This window comes from Chiloscyllium plagiosum, unplaced genomic scaffold, assembly GCF_037043375.1.
Source record: "Chiloscyllium plagiosum isolate Xiang-an unplaced genomic scaffold, Cpla_swu_hap1 HiC_scaffold_10, whole genome shotgun sequence".
Classification (NCBI taxonomy): Eukaryota; Metazoa; Chordata; class Chondrichthyes; order Orectolobiformes; family Hemiscylliidae; genus Chiloscyllium; species Chiloscyllium plagiosum.
This window is the reverse complement of record NW_028270148.1, coordinates 69,225,026-69,243,399: the sequence shown is the minus strand read 5'-3', so window position 1 is coordinate 69,243,399 and position 18,374 is coordinate 69,225,026. Positions and strand designations below refer to the sequence as shown.

The following is an 18,374-nucleotide window of genomic DNA, read 5'->3' as shown; positions in this document are numbered from 1 at the left end:
CTCAAAGTCATGTTTTTGCATATATTGTATATATAATTGATCCCCTTTACAGCCATGGCATGCTATATTCATATTAGTAGTCATCCACAATTTTTCACCCACAGTAAATGCTATAACTGGGTGCAAAACGTCAAATTGATGCTATGGAGCCTCTTGTGAAGGCATGCGAAATTTTAAGACGTGACCACATGTAACAGTTGCACTGAGGGTTCAGTTTTTAATCCTCTAAATCTAAGTCGACCCCTGACTTTAGAGGATTTTTGAGACTTCAAAGTTTACTTGTACATCTGTGTCTATGGTAATGACTTGCAGCTTATGCATTTCAAAAATTGGCAAAGAAAAAGGCTAAATACACTCATTTAGTGTTCTCAATTTATCCTAACTTAATTGTCACCTCCATCTTTTTAAAATTAATTTATGTATATTTTTGTAGTTATACAATGGTGTTGAATTCAGCAAATTAAACAGAATTCATTTTAACTATTCAATTGTCTTAATGCCAATTTGACATGGAATGTCTAAGTAAATCAAAACAGTAATTTGAAAGTAATTAGTCTTAGAGATAGACAGCATGGAAACAGCCCCTTCAATCCAACTCGTCCATGTCGACCAGGTATCCTAACCTAATTAGTCCCATTTGCTAGCGCTTAGCCCATATTCATCTCAACCTTTCCTATTCATATACTCATGCAGATTTCTCTTAAATGTTGTAATTGTACCAGACTTTTCCACTTCCTCTGGCAGCTCATTCCACACATGTACCACTCTCTGCGTGAAAAAGTTGCCCCTTAGGTCCCTTTTTAAGTTTTTCCCCCTCTCACCTTAAACCTATGCCCTCCAGTTCTGCACTCCACCACCCCAGGGAAAATACTTTGTCTATTTATCCTATTCATGCCACTCATGATTTTATGAACCTCCTATAAGGTCACCCCTCAGCCTCCGATGCTCCAGGCAGCCCCAGCCTATTCAGCCTCGCCCTATAGCTCAAGTCCTCCAACACTGGCAACATCCTTGTAAATCTTTTCTGAACTCTTTCATGTTTAACAACATCCTTTCTATAGGAGGGAGACCAGAATTGCACACAATATTCTGACAGTGGCCTAACCAATGTCCTACACAACTGCAACATGACCTCCCAACTCCTTTCTCAATGCTCTGACCAATAAAGGAAAGCAAATCAAACATCTTCACTATCCTATCTACCTGTGACTCCACTTTCAAAGAACTATCAACCTGCACTCCATGGTCTCTTTGTTCAGCAACACTCCCTAGGACCTTACCACTAAGTGAATAAGTCCTGCCCTGATTCGCCTTTCCAAAATGCAGCACCTCACATTTATCTAAATTAAACTCCATCTGCCACTCCTCGTCCCATTGGCCCATCTGATCAAGATCCCATTGTACTCTGAGGCAGCCCTCTTCGCTGTCCACTACCCCACCAATTTAGGTGTCATCTGCAAACTTACTAACTTTACCTTCTGTGATCACATCCAAATCATTTATATTCGTGTGAAGTATATCAGTTATCCTAATTATGAATTATCCATTTGTTTTAATCCTCTTAAATCAAATATTTGTATCTAGATGGTCATATTCTTTTAGATTTCAATATCATTTAATTATACACAAAATTTATTTTTTTGTTTAATTAAGAGCTGATGCACAATTGTGGTCCGTTGGGCTGATTTATTATCTTAATGCATTATCTACAGCTTCCATTGAAGTATATAAGTAAAAACATTTACTCAAAACCCCACTTTTGGCCTTGTTCACAGACCTTGTACTTGGCATCAATGCTTATTAAAGCTCTCTGGAATAATGCACTTGCTGCTAAAGCTCAACTGTCCAAGCAGAGTTCCTTTGCTTCTCTTCTTAATACAAACCTCCCAATGGGAAATAAGAAAGGTAAGTTCGGTGTTTGGAGAATGGATGCATTTTATTATTTTAAGTGCTTACATATATAAAATGTAACTTTATAAGCTTGTATTTATTTTACTAATTAGTATGAAAATGAGATTGTACAACATTGGCGGCACGGTGGCACAGTGGTCATCACTGCTGCCTCTCAGCGCCAGAGACCTGGGTTCAATTCCTGCCTCAGGCAACTGTTTATGTGGAGTTTGCACATTCTCCCTGTGTGTGCGTGGGTTTCCTCCGGGTGCTCTGGTTTCCTCCCACAGTCCAAAAATGTGCAGGTTAGGTGAATTGGCCATGCTAAATTGCCCGTAGTGTTAGGTGAAGGGGTAAATGTAGGGGAATGGGTCTAGGCGGGTTGCTGTTCGGAGGGTCGGTGTGGACTTGTGGGCCGAAGGGCCTGTTTCCACACTGTGAGTAATCTAATCTCGTCTAAACATTTTAAGATCTAGGAACAGAAATAGATTATTCAACTCCTTGAGCTGCTGCCCAATTCAGTATGATCATTGCTGATCTTCTGCCTCAACTTCATTTTCCTATCCACCCCTTGTTGCCAATCAGGTAAATGTCCGTTTAGCAAAGGAAGGAGCAGAAATCAGTTAATCTTCAGATGTTTTCACTATATTTGGTGCATTGTGTACAGATTACTATTTTTTTTTTGCAAACTAATACACACAGAGTGGAAATAGATCCTTTTTAAAAGTTATGACACCCCTCAGCAGCAGGTGGGACTTGAACCTGGACCTTCTGGACCAGAAGTAGGGACATTATCGCTGGCAGCAAAACACTAGATACTCTTGCCAGTTTTCAGAAATTAAGATTCTATTAGAAATTGTTAAATGGTGTAAAAGATGCTTTTTCTTCAAATTTATCTGCCAGCATAACAGTTCTTAGTATATTAACATTTGTGCTCTGATTTAAACAAATATTATTTGAACCGTCCTATCTTGCATTGGAAGACACCTCTTGTATGCACAAATATCTTGTGAATTATGCATTAAATTTAAAATCTGTTTTTAACGTTGGTAAAATTAACAAGTCAACTTTTATATTAATGAAATGTTTCTTCTTGCTGGAGCAGTGTATTATAAATGGAAAACCAAGTATTCTATTATACAAAAAAATCAAAGTACTGCAGATGCTGGAGATTTGGAACAAATTCTAGAGAAACTCCGCATATCTGGTAGCATCAGTGGTGAGAAACACGAGTTAATGTTCAGATTCTAATATGACTTTAGAACTGAAGGGAGTTGCAAAAGTGGTTGGAAAACAAAGGAGGAGAAATTAGATTTAAATGGTGGGTACGTAACACAAAAAGAGTGCTCTAATTGTAGTAGAAAAGAAATATAAATGAAGGGTAGGTGGAAATAACAAAATAGGTTAGCTCTGCTGCTGACCACTGCTATTTTAACTCCTCCCTCCTCACTTTCCAAAACTCCAAATTTTATTAAAGAAGCAGCAATTTATTTGTATGTCTTTCAGTCACAGTAGAATCTTCTTTGGTCTCACCAAACGGAGATAGGTGACTAATTTATAGAACACTCTGCTGTGTCTGCAAGCATTACCTGAACATTCCAGTCCCTTGCCATCCAATACACTTTTTCTTACTGTCTTGTTAACATTTTTATCCTAGGCTTGCTGAGGTATTCCAGCAAAGCCCTTTGTAAGCTGGAGGAATAGTGCCTTATTTTCAACTGAGGCATTTTACAGCCCTCAGGGCTCAACATTATGCTCAACAACATAAAATTATAAGCTCTGGCTTCCACTTGAGGACCCGCCGATCCCCATCTTCCAATGGCTTGTTTACATAGGTTTGCTGTCAGATCTGACTGGTTTTCTGCCATTTGCACTTAGCATTAACTCTTCATCTACACATCTGTTGTATTACCACGAGCACGCCCTTTTGTCTTTTTTGCTTTGGGCACCCTTTGCCATCAGTTGCTTCTCCTTCCCCTCCTCCTTTCCATCCCCTTTTATTTTATGTTGTTTTAAAACAACTTTTCTAGCACCCTTCTGATCTGAAGTAGTAGTTTTGGACTCAAATCTTAACTCTTTCTATCCCTGGAAATGCTACCGAATCTGCAGAGTTTCCCCATTATTTTCTGTTTTTACTTTATTGTAGCATTTATTTGTTCTCTTACTTTTTAAAACAACAAATATCCAACCTCATGAAATAAAATTGTCCTGCATTCAAATATTGACTGTACAAAACTTCCTTTTTTTAGATAGTGATCTTATGACTACCCAACAAATTCCATAGAATCCCTTTATTTTTTAATTGTTATTTTACTTATTATGGTACTTGGAAAATTGACAGGTTGGAGTAATTCTTGTTGAAAATAATGACCTTTTTTGTTTCTTCAACTAATTTGCCATGTTCTTGCTGCACCTAAGAGATCACATTGAAACATTAATGAAATCAAAATCTATCGCAAATGCATTGATAATATTTTAAGATTGTGATTCTGCTTTATGCAATTATTGATTGTGATTTACAAAAAAAACTGTTGTCTTATATTTATTGTCATTCTGTGGCACTTTCCTTATTTAAATGTTTGTAAGGTTATTTTTAATACACGTTTAGTCATTTCCAGCTCATTTGGACTGATGAAAAAGAATCTGAGATCAGGATAGAATGGTTGTGTACGAAGGGAAACTAATGTTAATTTTTATGAAAAGATCTATATGCTGAGACTCTTCTGAGTATTTGTTAACTGCTTCTAATTTAACTAAAATTACAAAAATATTTAACTTAGGATCGCCTGCAGCTAGTCCACAAAGCAGTGATAACAGTGATGCACATCATAGTGGAGGCAGTGACATTGAAATGGATGAACAAATGATCAACAGGGCAAAGCGTGCACAACAGCGATTGTCAGATACAGAGGTAAGAAATTAAGATGCAGTAAATTCATTGATAAAGAGAAGGTAAATTAATTAGGCAAAAAAAGTTTATTGTAAGGCTTAGCTGTGGTATTATGCTTTGATTGGTGGCATGCTGAATAGACAGTTATATTGTGTTTGGGCTCTAAGCTCAATGTTATGCTTTGGATGGCAAACTAAGATGGCAAGTTTTGAACAGTGGTTGTTAATCCATAATATTGCTATATTTGTTGTTGCAATATCATCTGGAGCATTTCCTAAAATTAACAGAATTGATTAATCAAAAATAAATGGATTATTTTTAGGAGTCTATGCAAGGAAGTTCTGATGAGACTGCTAATAGTGGTGAAGATGCCAGTAGTGGGCCTGGCAGTAGCAGTGGACACAGTGAAGGCTCCAGTAATGAAGTAAATTCAAGTCATGCCAGCCAGTCGGCTGGAAGTCCAGGAAGTGAAGTCCACTCAGAAGACATGGCAGATAGTGAAGCTCTCAAAGAAGAGGAAGATGATGATGAAGAAGAGGGTGAACAAAGTATGCAGAATGAGAGCAGGAATCCTGAATTGCGAACTTTGAGTGCAGAGTCCCAGCCAGGAATTTGTATGCCAGAATCACCCAGTGGAATAGAACGTGACAGGCATAACAGTGGATCAGGCAGGGATATTTCGTACAGCACTAATGCAGTATCATCAGGGGAAAATCGAATTCGACTGCTGGATACTTGCACGCATCCTGAAGACTCTGAACATGATATGTCAGGGGAAATAAATACTGCACACATATCACAAGGTCCTCAGGACTCATGTATCACACAAACAGGAGATTTTTTAGGAGAGGCAATTGGAAACGAAATATTTAACTGCAGACGTTTTATTGGTCAGCAGCATCAACATCACCATCACCACCACCATCACCACCACCACCACCACCACCATCATGATAGGTAAGTTTGCTCTACTTCATTTTATTTTAATCTTGGAATGGTTGATGCTAATATAAACAGGTGTACATTTTGATGCAGAAATAATGAAACATGAAATCTAATGAATGATTTGAGATGCCTCTCGTTGAATGTTATATTTTAGTAATACACCAATCTGAATTAGAAAAGGTGACTTTGGTTCGTGGCTTTAGGATTTGGACTGTATAATTTATGCATTTATTAATCTAATGTATCAAACTTTAATTTGTAAGAATTCTCATTCCTGACTTTTAAATCAATCTATAATTGAATATATCATTTTAAGTTCATGTCTCCTTTGCGGGAACTGCTGTATCCCTCAAAATCCACTGCCAGATAACCTAATGTACTTGGCATACATCTCCTGAGGATTTTATATTGTGAATAAACTACGCTCATATACGCAGGTGTTGCGACTATCAGATCTTCCTAATAGAGTAAAAAATTGAAGTTATCCATACTTTGTCATGCTGCAACAAATAAAGTACTGATCTCTGAATTAAATGTTAAATATTTGTTGAACTCCATTTGTCACTCCTCTGCATTATGTCAATGTCTCATTGCAACCTACAACAGCTGTCCACACTGTCCACAACTCCACCAATCTTTGTGTCATTGGCAAACTTACTAACGCACTGTTCCAGTTCCTCAGCCAAATCATTTATAAAAATCACAAAGTGCAGAGGTCCCAGAATAGATCCTTGTGAAACGCCACTTGTTACCAAGCTCCAGGCTGAATACTTTCCATCTACTACCGCCCTCTGTTTGCTCGCTGAGCTGGAAAGTTCATTTTCAGATGTTTCTAGGTAACATCAGTGAGCCTCTGGTGAAGCACTGGTGTTAGTGACCCGCTTTCTCTTTGTGTTTAGGTTTCCTTGGGTTTGTGATGTCAATCCCTTTTTTTTTCTCAGAGGGTGGTAGATGGGGTCCAAGTTGATGTATTTATTGTTAGAGTTCCGGTTGGAATGCCATGTTTCCAGGAATTCTCATGAGTGTCCCTGTTTGGCTTGCCCTAGGTTGGATGTGTTGTCCCAGTGCTCCACCAGAGGCTTACTGATGATTTTACCTAGTATGGTGATGAAACGTCTGAAAATTGACTTTTCAGCTCAGCAAGCAAACTTACATACAGAACCTCAACCTGAGCTACAAATCTTCTCAAAACTCACTACCACTCTGTCTTCAATGGGCCAGCCAATTCTGTATCCCTGTATTGTTTTTGTGTTTTCTTTTGGTTTACAAAGCTTTCCCAACCTTTGGTTTGCAACTAACCTTTACTACATTGTATGTTTTTTTCAATTTGATGCTATCCCCGACTTTCCCAGTTAATGACATGTTAAATTGAGGCCGCCCTTGCTCACTTGGATGGAAATGATATTATTTGGAGGAAGAAAAAGTATTTTGAGTTTTCCTGGTGTTGTGGCCAACATTTTTCCTTGCGTCAACTAATGTCATTTTTCTTGTCTGTTTTGTTGGTCTTGTGCACCAAATGCCTGCTGCATTTACCTGCTCTAACTCTTTAATTCATTGTGAAGAATATCAGGACATTTGAAGAGCTGAACTTATTTATTTTGCATATTTCTGCAGTATACTTAAACTGCAGTTCTAAGTTCCCAGAACATGTTTTGTACAAAATAATGTTCTTGTTTCCACTAATGTGTTGTCTTCATTTTGCTGTGTCCATCCAGACGTTGTCATGTTCTTGCAGGAGGACAATTCTGAGGCAGAGTAGGTTGTCACATACTTTGGTTGAATGACTTAGAGATGCCGGTGTTGGACTGGGGTGGTCAAAGTTTAAAAATCACAACGCCAGTTTATAGTCCAACAGGCGTATTTGGAAGCACTAGCTTTTGGAGAGCTGATTCTCTGCAACCATCTAATGAAGGAGCTAGTGCTTCCAAATAAACCTGTTGGACAATAACCTGATGTTGTGTGATCTTTAACTTTGGTTGAAGGGGTGGACCATAATTCTTAAGTCCTAATTGTAAAAGAGTTGTTGTAGAACTATTCTTAAAGCTGAGAATGATTATTTTATTTTTCAAATTGATTATTTTCCTGTTTTATCCAATTGCCATCATAGAGCAGTGTGTCTAGTGCTTACCCAGAGTCTAAGAGTTACTTGGGGCCACATTAACATTCTCATCCTGGTTCTTTATACACAACACTACTGGCTTGAATATTTCTGTCTTCGTTACAATCGATATGTTTGCCTCCAAGCCTCATGTTAATTTGTCCTTGCTAGCAAGCCTTTGGAATGAAATATATCAAAAGAAGATGTATTTTCCTGATGCAGATATGCATCCCAGCTATGAAGGGGTAACTGAATAACCAGATTTAATGCTAAATTTCAAGCCTAAGCCTGACTACAATCAGTTACAAAACTGATCTCTTTCTATATCAGTTTAGTGTATGCAATTAGAAACAACAGACATTTTCTTTTTTCACAATGTTGGGCACAGTAGTTTAAATGTTTGAGAAGACTCCACTTTTGATCGTCATAGTCATAGAGATGTACAGCACGGAAACAGATCTTTCGGACCGACTCATCCATGCCAACCAGATATCCTAAGGTAGAGAAGTCGATATTTCAGGTGTAACACTCCTGTTTACTTTGGATTCCTGCATCTGCAGTTTGTTTGTCTCTGACCAGATATCCTAACCTAATCTAGTCTCATTTGCCAGCACATGGCCCATGTCCCTCTAAACCCTTCCTATTAATATACATATCCAGAAGTGTTTTAAATGTTGTAATTGTACCAGTCTCCACCACTTCCTCTGGCAGCTCATTCCATACTCACACCACCCTCTGTGTGGAAACGTTGCCCTTTGGGTTCCTATTATATCTTCCCCTCTCACCCTAAACCTATGCCCTCTAGTTCTGGACTCCTCCACTCCTGTCGGCTCATTCTGTTTTTGAATACTTTTCTCTAAGTTTTGTATATAATGAAAAGATTACCACAAGCAAATGAAGGATGATACCACTGTGTTGTCAAAGATATGGATTGAGATTTAAACACAAGCTTGCTTTAATGTTATTTCTGTGGACTCTGACCTTTTCAGTAGTTTGTTCAAACTCGTAATGTTAGTTAGTCCTGTTGCCAACTGTAACTTTATCCACAGGTGTGTGAGAGTTCTAGGATTCTGGACAATTGACCACTAGTATGTTCCAAATGATTCAACTTTACCTGTATTGGTGACTAATTATATATTTTTATTTTGCGTGGGTGTGCAATATCCTGACCTGCACACAGAACAGATTACACGAGGGTGAGTTGCACTCTGCCAATGTCGTTTACTCATCCTTGTCAATCTGAGTCCAAATAGGGACTAGCAATTTTCATCATTTGACTTTTTGTTGAAATTGGCTTCTGAAATCTGCTGTTTTAAAATATATGTTTGGCATGAGAAGTGCCTTGTTCACACATCAAATAATTAGAATCTAGAGTGGACTGCCTAGAAGTTTGGTGGAGGCAGGTTTAATCAAGACAACAAAGAGTACATTGGATGATTATTTGTTTCAATTACATATGCAGGGTTATGGGAAAAGGGGAGAGACACAAATTCCTAATGCTGATTTAGAGAGCTGGTGCAGATCTGAAAGTGCAGGAGGTATTTCAAACTGTGAGGATTCGGTGATTATATTTTGACTTTTGGTGCTATAATGGGGCTGAAAAATAAACATGCAACTTTGGTCTGATCAGTGATAATGTGAACTAACTGTAGAACTCTGATTCCTTTCTCTTGTACATGGGTGACAGGAAGAGAAAGAGAGAACACGGTAGGTGGATGAGAGTGAGAGTTAGATATGGGAGAGGGGAAGAGAGCTTGAGGTGGGTGTGGGAATGACGTTAGGGGAGAGAGAGAGGCAGTGTGTGAGAGCAAGCGGGAGAGGGCCGGTTGTCTGAGGGGGAGGGGTTGGAATGGGAAGTGGGAGAGAGACGTGTGAAGGGAAGTGAGACAGATGAGACTGAGAGGGGCTGGGGGAGATGAGTCTGAGCTAGTTTTAAGTTAACAGTTAGATTCTGGACTTTGAATCCACCGATCTGAGTTCACATCATGGTGGAACCTCAAATTGTCTTGTTCCAACAGTTGCTTAGTGGTTAGCATTGCTGTCTCGCAGCACTGGGATCCCAGGTTTGATTCTAGCCTTTGGTGACCGTGTGGAGTTTGTATGTTGTCCCCATGTCTGCATGAGTTCTCATGTTACCTCACACAGTCCAAAGATGTGGAGACTAAGTGCATTGCTCATGCTAAATTGCTTCTTAATGATGTTCCGGCTAGGTGGATTAGGCATGGTAATGCAGGGTTATGGGGATAGTTGGTTGTGCTGAATGACTTCTTTCTTCACTATTGGGACTCTGTGATTCTATAAAGGGGAACGAGAGAGATGGTTGTGGGGGAGTTAGAGTTGGGTGTGTGAGAGGGACAAAATTCATATGCTGCTTTAGTGCTATCTTGTAGTTGCTGGCATCCTTGGTCACGTGAATTTCAAAGTTCTTGTATTATTCATATTTGTTCCTGTGATCTGTGCATTTGCTACCTATTTCTAATTGCCTTTAAGAAGGTGTTGGTAAAAATAGCATCATGTTGGAAAATAATTCACAAAGCATTGGTGTTGCTCTTAAATTCACTTTGCAAGGTCATGTTGCGCTGTTTATATTAATTTAGTCTGTATTACATTCACAAACTATATTGAATTCCTGTGGTCACTTTGCTAATCTTATACATTAGTCTTGATGGTAATAGAAGGCAAATAAATAAAAATAATGTTTCTACCCAGTTGAAGTAATTTTAGAAACATTTCCATAAATCATTAAAAGTGCTAAAATTACATGATTTCTTATCTCAAAAGATTTCAGATCTTTTTGTCTTCTGCCATAAAATTATGATTTTATTTTTGGTTTGATTTTGGCTGCTGCTCAGAGAGTCAACTGGAGATGATGCTGAATGGAGTGGGTGACTTTGGTACTTCAAGTGCTTCTTAGGCTGTTAAATTTATTTTGTATTCTTCCATTCATTCTACCAAGTAAAACATCACTTGCAAGGATAAGTAAATCCTAACTCACCAGTGGTAACACACATTGACTATTGTCACCTGATTTTGTTGAAGTGGTTTGCCAGGGCATGGTTGTTGTCACTAGCTGTTGGAGACAGAAATAAGCTGGATTCTAGACTGAACCAATGAAAGCTGATCCACTCTGAAGAGCACAATAAGTGCTCCTAACACTCTGAAATGCATTCCTTGCCTTTTCTATTCAGCATAAACAGTATCTGAGCTGTAGTTAACAAGGTGGTTATGTCCTGGCTAGAAGGCTATGAACTCTGAATCTCCCCCTCATGGTAATGACTCTTGGCTACTTTTATCTGGCAGGTGTGACAAGTATGTTGTCCAATCTCTTCCTTGGCCAAGTCTGATGGATGGTGCTGATTCCCAGGTCAGATGCCTCTTCACCCTCTGTGCTTGAAGAGTACCTTTACAAAGCCTTGAGAGAACATTTTAACACAATTGTGAGACTACATCTGACTTAACCCATCCACTTTCAGATTCATTGCCACATGGCCTACCTAGCCGTGATCAACATCTCATGAACCCTGAACAATTTTTTTTTAACATTTCTTGGCTTTTGCCTCAAGTGTCTTGATCAGATAGACACTGAGGAAGTGTTTCCACTATTCAGCAAGCCTAAAACATGGAGCTGATCACTTAAGACTGAGATGAGAGAGATTATATCACTGAAATAGTTGTGAATCTTTGTACTTCTCTGCCATGATGTTCCATCAGCGAATACATTTATGCCAATGTAGACAAATTTCAAGTGTCTTGGGAATTGAGGGGAAATAGGGTCCAATGGGAAAGTGGATTTGAAACCCAAGGTCAGCCATTATTGTGTTTAAATGATCAAGGAGGCTCAGTGATCTGAATGGTCTATCTCTAATTCTCGTGTTCTCATAATGCAAAGTAGCACCTTTTACACTGAAAGGATAGCGTATCCTTGATGGCTCCAGCTAAAGGCATCGTTTTTGACCTGACCTTAACCAGGGCATCAGTGTTTCTCTCTGCCTGCCCACTTATCACATTTCAATAAGCTACCTAGGCCATATTCCCATGAGAATGAAGCTGCCTCTGTTTCCAATTTGTTCTTTTATTCCTACGGTTTTAAATTAATTAATTAGCCATATTATCCATTGCCTCTCTCTTAATTGCCCTGTTTTTCCTACTATCCCTTCTTGATATAATTCATGCAACACAATTAACTCTTAATACAAAGGTAAATCAGAGAATGTTATGCAAGTCGATATTCTTGAGATTACATGGTGTTGGTACTCGAAGACACGCTTTTTGATAAAACAATTTACCTAATTATCAACTAGGCAAAATACTGAAAGGCACCCAAATACCTCCGTATGTTGTTTCTATTGTCTATAGAGATCTGGTTAATTTTTGATTATTCTAGTGACTAGGTAGTATTTCTTTTGCTGTTATTTGGATTCTGACATTTGGGCATTTTCAAAGTATTTTCTTTGCACTTGAGCTCTGTGGTCTAAACAGGGTCCTGTCAACCTTCTCACCAGAAATGCAGTGTTTTAGGATTTGAACGTACCTCAGCTTCATAATTTAAGATTGATTTGTTTTTAATTATTTGGGGGATATTCGCTTTGCTGACTGAGATACCACTTTTTGTTGTCCATCCCAATTACCTTTGAGGAAGTGCTGGCGAGGTGCCTTGAACTACTCCAGTCTATTTGGTGCAGGTATGCTTACACTGCTCTTATGGACCTGAGGATTTTGAGTCAGCGATAGTGAAAGAACTGCAATATATTTGTAAGGTAGGATAGTGAGCCTCTTGGATAGAAATGTACAGATGGTGTGGTATTTGCTGCCCTTGTCCTACAATGTGGTAGTGGTCATGGGTTTGGAAGATGTTATCTAAGGGGCCTTGATGCATTTCTGCAGCACCTCTTGTACTTAGTACAAACTACTGCTACTGTATATTGATAGTACAGGGAGTGACTGCAGTGCCAATTGTCTTGGATGGTGTCAAGCTTCTTGAATGTTGTTAGACAACATTCAGACAAGTGGGAAATATATGGCATCACATTCTGGATTTGTACCTTGTAGATGATAGACTTTGGGCAGTGAGATGGTGAGTGACTCACTGCAAGATTCCTAGCTTCTGAACTGGTTTTGTAGTTTTCATATGGATTGCCCAAATCAAACCTGGATGTTATCCACGTCTTTGCATTTGGTTATCTGTGAGAAGTATGCTGAATATTCTGCAATGCTCAACAAACACCCTTGGGAAAATCACTAAAACAGCTAAAAAAATAGTTAAGCATCAGACACTATTCCAAGGATCCTGCAGTAAAGCAAGGATCCTGGAGCTGAGAGGACTCACAAACAACTGCATCCTTCTTTGTACTAGATATTACTCCTATCAGCATAGTTTCCCCCTTACACCCAATAACTCAATTTTTACTGTTTTAATGTTATATTCTCTCAAGTGCAGCTTTATCAAGGGTAGTCACTTTCACTTTCAAGGATATTCCGCTCTTTTGACCATGTTTGGACCGAAGTTATAATGAGGAAGCTTTGTTGAGTGGTTATTGCTAAGCATGTGCTGCTTGATAGCATTGTTGTTAGCTCCTTCCAGCAGTTTGTTGATGATTGAGGGTAAACTGGGGCAATAATGGGCTGGGAGGAAGACCGGGCTACAGAGGCTGGAGATCAGAGTCGAGAGTGTGGTGCTGGAAAAGCACAGCAAGTCAGGCAGCATCTGAAGAGCAGGAGAATCAACATTTTGAGTATAACCCCTTCATCAAGATGCTGTGCTTTGCCAGCACCACACTCTCCGTAATGGGCCAGGGTGAATTTGTCTTGCTTTTCTTTGTGCAGAATACACACTAGGGCAAATTCTGGGGCACATCTTAAATTTATTGCTGAAATATTGTCAAGCTCCAAAGCCTTTTCAGTGTCTAGTGCCTCCTTCTATTCTTGACATTGTGTGGAATGAATCAAATTGGCTGAAGACTGGGGAAGATGTTGGTGACATCGAGAGGAGGCTGAGCTGTAATGTCCTCTTGGTAGTTGTGGCTGAAGTTTGTTGCCAGTGCCTTAGTTTAGCTTTTACAGTGATGTGCTGGGCCCGTCCATCATTTTGAGTTTGTAAGTATTTGTACAAAGTTAAAAATCACAACACCAGGTTATAGTCCAATAGGTTTAATTGGAAGCACTAGCTTTTGGAGCTCTGCTCCTTCATCAGGTGGTTGTGTTTGATGAAGGAGCGGCGCTCCGAAAGCTAGTGCTTCCAATTAAACCTGTTGGACTATAACTTGGTGGTGTGTGATTTTTAACTTTGTACACCCCAGTCCAACACCAACATCTCCAAATCATAGGTATTTGTAGAGCTTCCTCCTCCAGCGAGTTATTAATTGTTCACAGTCATTGAGAAATGAACATTTCTGACTCGAACCTTTTGTATGCTGTTCTTTGTATTCTTCAGTAACGCTATCCATTAGTTACATCTTATTGCTCTCCTTGGGTTGTCATAAATTATCCTCCAACCTAGCAGCAATGCTCCTCTACGTAGAGGTCACAAGTGGCCCTGATTCCTTTAAACTAAGTTTTCCAAATTATGGGAAATATGCATTCCCCAGCCCTGGGAGGAGTCTCTTGGAAACAAAACATTGCTACTTCAGAGTTACTTCGTAAAGTAGTAGCATTCAGGAATTTCCAAGTTGCTTTAAAGCCAATGTAGTTAGGACTTTAGAAGTGCAGAGGGATGCTGGGTTGTAGCAGATGACTCGCATGGTGTCTTTTGAAATAGCACAGTTGGGCTGTGATGGATAGATGGACCTTCAGTTTCTTTTGTCTGAAAGGTTGCAACTTTAACTGTGCAGCATTCTTGCACCATTATACTAGAGGTTGGCCTAGATTTTGTTCACATCTCTATTGTAGGCCATGATCTCTCAACCTTCTGAATCAAGAAAATGTGTTATTGCCGTTGAGCTGCCATGAATAGGATTAAAAAAGTCATGAAATCTGAACTTTACACTTAGCAGGATTCTTTAACATTGTGTTGATAGTATTTATCTATGCAATCTTTGTCCAACTCTTCAAATGCTAGAATCACAGAATAGCTACAGTGGGGAAGCAGGCCATTTGGTCCATTGAGTCCACACTGACCCTCCAAACAGCATCCCACCAATCTTTTAATAGTAGTCTCCAGTTTTCAAATTATTTTTCTGATTAGCTATAATGTTCAGAATTTTTATCATGCCAACATTAACATGTATCTGGTCACTGTCTTGATCTTGAAACTGATTTTACAGAATGATGCTTTTGCTTCTGGTGTTTAACTGTAAGCACTAATTAAGAAAAGGGAAAGCCATAATCATCTTTGCTCAATTGAAAAGAATTAAACTTGTTTTTGAGTGTGGCAGTCTGTCATGCCCCAGGTTACTTTCTTTTAAATATAGGTTTAATTTCTAGTTCAGTGTGTGCTTTTGATAACTATTAAATTCTCTTACAACATATGTGTCATTTCAAATGTGTGAATGTAAATGTATTTCTTGCAAATTATTTTCTGTATAGATAGGAAAGAAAAGGTTTCTTGTGAAGTTCTATTATTATGAAATATTTGCTTTACAGGCACTTGGGTGATGATATGATGAGTGCAGATGATGTCAGCTGTAGTAGTTCTCAGGTCAGTGCAAAGTCTGAAAAGAACATGGCTGACTTTGATGGGGAAGAGTCAGGTTGCGAGGAAGAACTGGTACAGATTAATTCACATGCAGAACTTACATCTCATCTTCAACAACATCTCCCCAATCTTGCGTCTATCTACCATGAACATCTTAGTCAAGGTAGGAAAATGTGCATTAACTTTCAGAATGAATGGTAAAATGGAAAACTGTTGCATGTTTTCTATTGCTATTGCTTGAGACTTGTGAATGCATTGGATTGTAATAAATTTGAATTATGTTGGAAAAAAAGTCACTTCAGCCAATTTCCCCTAAGATTATCAGAAAGATTAGTTCATAGGAGTTTACTGTATGTTGCAATTTGGCAAAGCTGAGTTTTGCCTCTGAACTGAAATTATATTAAAATGCTTCACAGTAATAATGGTTCTATTATTGTAACCGGCAGCAACAAAACTTATGTTTACCCTAGCCCCTTAATCCCACTCTACCATTTAATATTCTACTTCAGTATCATGTCCTGCAGTAGCCCAGTTTCTGCGATCTTTAATACCTAGAAATCTATTCATGCATAGCTTTTTTTCATTTGTGTTTCATATGTACTTAATGTCTGAGCATTCTGAGTCTTTCAGAGTACGGAATTCCAAAGATTCACCACCTTCTAAATGAAAAAGAATTCCTCCTAATCTTAGTTCCTAATGGCCTATTACTTATCCTGAGATGGCATCTCCTGATTCTGGATCTCTCTACTGCCTTCAACCAGTCTTCACAGCTATATGCCATCTGACCTATTGAAGAATTTTGGTTCAATTCGACCACCTTTCGTTACTGTAGACTCTAAGGAGAATATAGGCACAAACTGCTTAATTCCTCGCAGAGTCAGAGTTGTACAACACGGAAACAGACCTTTTGCTCCAAACCATCTATGCTGACTAGATATTCGAAATTAATCTAGTCTCATTTTAGTAGTATTTGATCCATATCCCTCTCAACTCTTCCTATTCATGTACCCATCCAGATGCATTTAAAATATTGTAATTATTTACAATATCTCTACCAGCAAATAATTCCATACATGTACTATCCTCTGTGTGAAAAAGTTGCCCATTAGGTCCCTTTTATATCTTTCTCTTCTCACCTTAAATGTATGCCCTTTAGTTTTGGACTTCCCTGTCCTGGGGAAAAGATCTTGGCTATTCACCCTATCCATACCCCTCATAATTTTATAATCCTCTATAAGGCCGTTCCTCAACCACTGACACTCCAGGAAAAATAGCCCCATCCTCTCCCAATAGCTCCATTTCTGGCAACATGCTTGGAGATCTTTTCTGCACCCTCTGAAGTTTAACAACATCTTTCCTAAGCAGGAAGACCAGAATTGAACGCAATGACCAAAAGTGACCTAACCAATGACCTGTCTAGCCACAACATGATATCCTACACTCAATGCACTGACCAGTAAAGGCAAGTCTACCAAATGCTGCCTTCACTATCCTATCTATCTGCAACTTCACTTTCAACAACTATGAACCTGCACCCCAAGGTCTCTTTGTTCAGTAACAATTTTCAGGACCTTGTCATTAAATGTGTAAGCCCTGCCCTGATTTGCCTTACCAAAATGCAACATCTCACATTTATCTGAATTAAACTCCATCTGCCACTCCTTGGCCCACTTAATCAAAGTTCCATTGTGTTTTGAGAAAACTTTCTTAGCTGTCCACTACATCTCCAATTTTGGTGTCATCTCCAAACTTGCTAATCATACCTCCTATGTTCACAACCAAATCGTTTGTATAAATGACAACAAGCAGTGGATCCAGCACCAATCCTTATGGCACACTGCTGGTCACAGACCTCCAGTCTGAAAAGCAACCCTCCACCAACATCCTCTGTCTCCTACCTCCACAGGACAATCCTGCCATCTCAGGTATCTGTACGGTATAACTTTGATGCACTCCCCCTATGGTAAGTGTATCAGTCCTTGCCCACTCTGGTTTCACAAAGGCTTTATACAATTGCACTAAGACATTTTTACTCCAGTACTCAAGTCATCTTGTGATTAAAAGCTAAAATGATATTTGCCTTGCTAATTGCTTACTGGACCTGCATGTTTGCTTTCAGTAACTAATGATTATGCACATCCAGATCCCTTTGGGATACCTTTTAAGAAATAGGCTGCATTTCTGTTCTGTATACCAAAGTGAATAACTTCACATTTTTCTATATGTTGTTTTGCTCAGTCATTGTATTTAAATCGCCTTGAATCCTCTTTGCTTCCTCCTCTCAACTCTCATTTGCACCTGGTTTTCAGTCGTCAGCATATTTGAAAATATCCTCCACACCCAAGTTTTGAACAGCTGGGGCCTAAATGATGTTGTACACAGCTTGCCATAGCCTGTCAAGCAGAGTGTGAGCTGTTTATTTCCACTCTCTACTTTCTACTTTGTTTGTTAAACAGTTCTCAATGTCAGTATTTTAGTTGCAATCCCATATGTTGTAATTTTGTGTAATAACTTACTGTGTGGAACCATGATTGAAGGCCTTATGAAAATCCAAATACTGAGCACCATAACTAATGGTTCCACCTTATCAGTCCTTCATTCTAAAAACCTCTGTCAGGCCTGTCAAAAATGATTGTCCTTTCAGTGAATGCAGTCTGCCCAATCCTGCCATTATTTTATAAGTGTCCAGTTACACATCTTATATTATGGATTCTGGCATTTTCCCTACTGATTATGTCAAGCTAAGAGGCCTATATCTCCCCTAATTCTCTCTTCTTCCTTTATTAAATCATGGGGTCACATCAGCCACCTTTTTCAACACTTTGGAATATAGACCATTACATTCAGGGGATTTATCAACTTTCATTCCTACTAATTTCTCCAGTGGCACCTTTTTTCCAATACTCATTTATTTCACTTTT

At 38.9% G+C, this 18,374-nt stretch overlaps 1 protein-coding gene and 1 long non-coding RNA gene across 7 annotated transcripts in view; one reads left to right on the top strand and one right to left on the bottom strand.

Annotated features, from left to right (window-relative positions):
• usp34 (ubiquitin specific peptidase 34) overlaps window positions 1-18,374 on the top strand; it is a 381,006-nt gene that overhangs the window by 103,965 nt on the left and 258,667 nt on the right. For all 6 annotated transcript variants that reach the window (XM_087991428.1, XM_087991429.1, XM_043696074.2 and 3 more), the window contains 4 exons: window positions 1,776-1,905; window positions 4,671-4,801; window positions 5,103-5,737; window positions 15,402-15,616. In XM_087991428.1, coding sequence (XP_087847554.1) covers window positions 1,776-1,905; window positions 4,671-4,801; window positions 5,103-5,737; window positions 15,402-15,616 — 1,111 coding nt within the window. The remainder of the gene's footprint in view (window positions 1-1,775; window positions 1,906-4,670; window positions 4,802-5,102; window positions 5,738-15,401; window positions 15,617-18,374) is intronic.
• Window positions 1-18,374, bottom strand: part of LOC148148979 (uncharacterized) — a 65,252-nt gene that overhangs the window by 21,471 nt on the left and 25,407 nt on the right. The gene's annotated exons all lie outside the window — the stretch shown is intronic.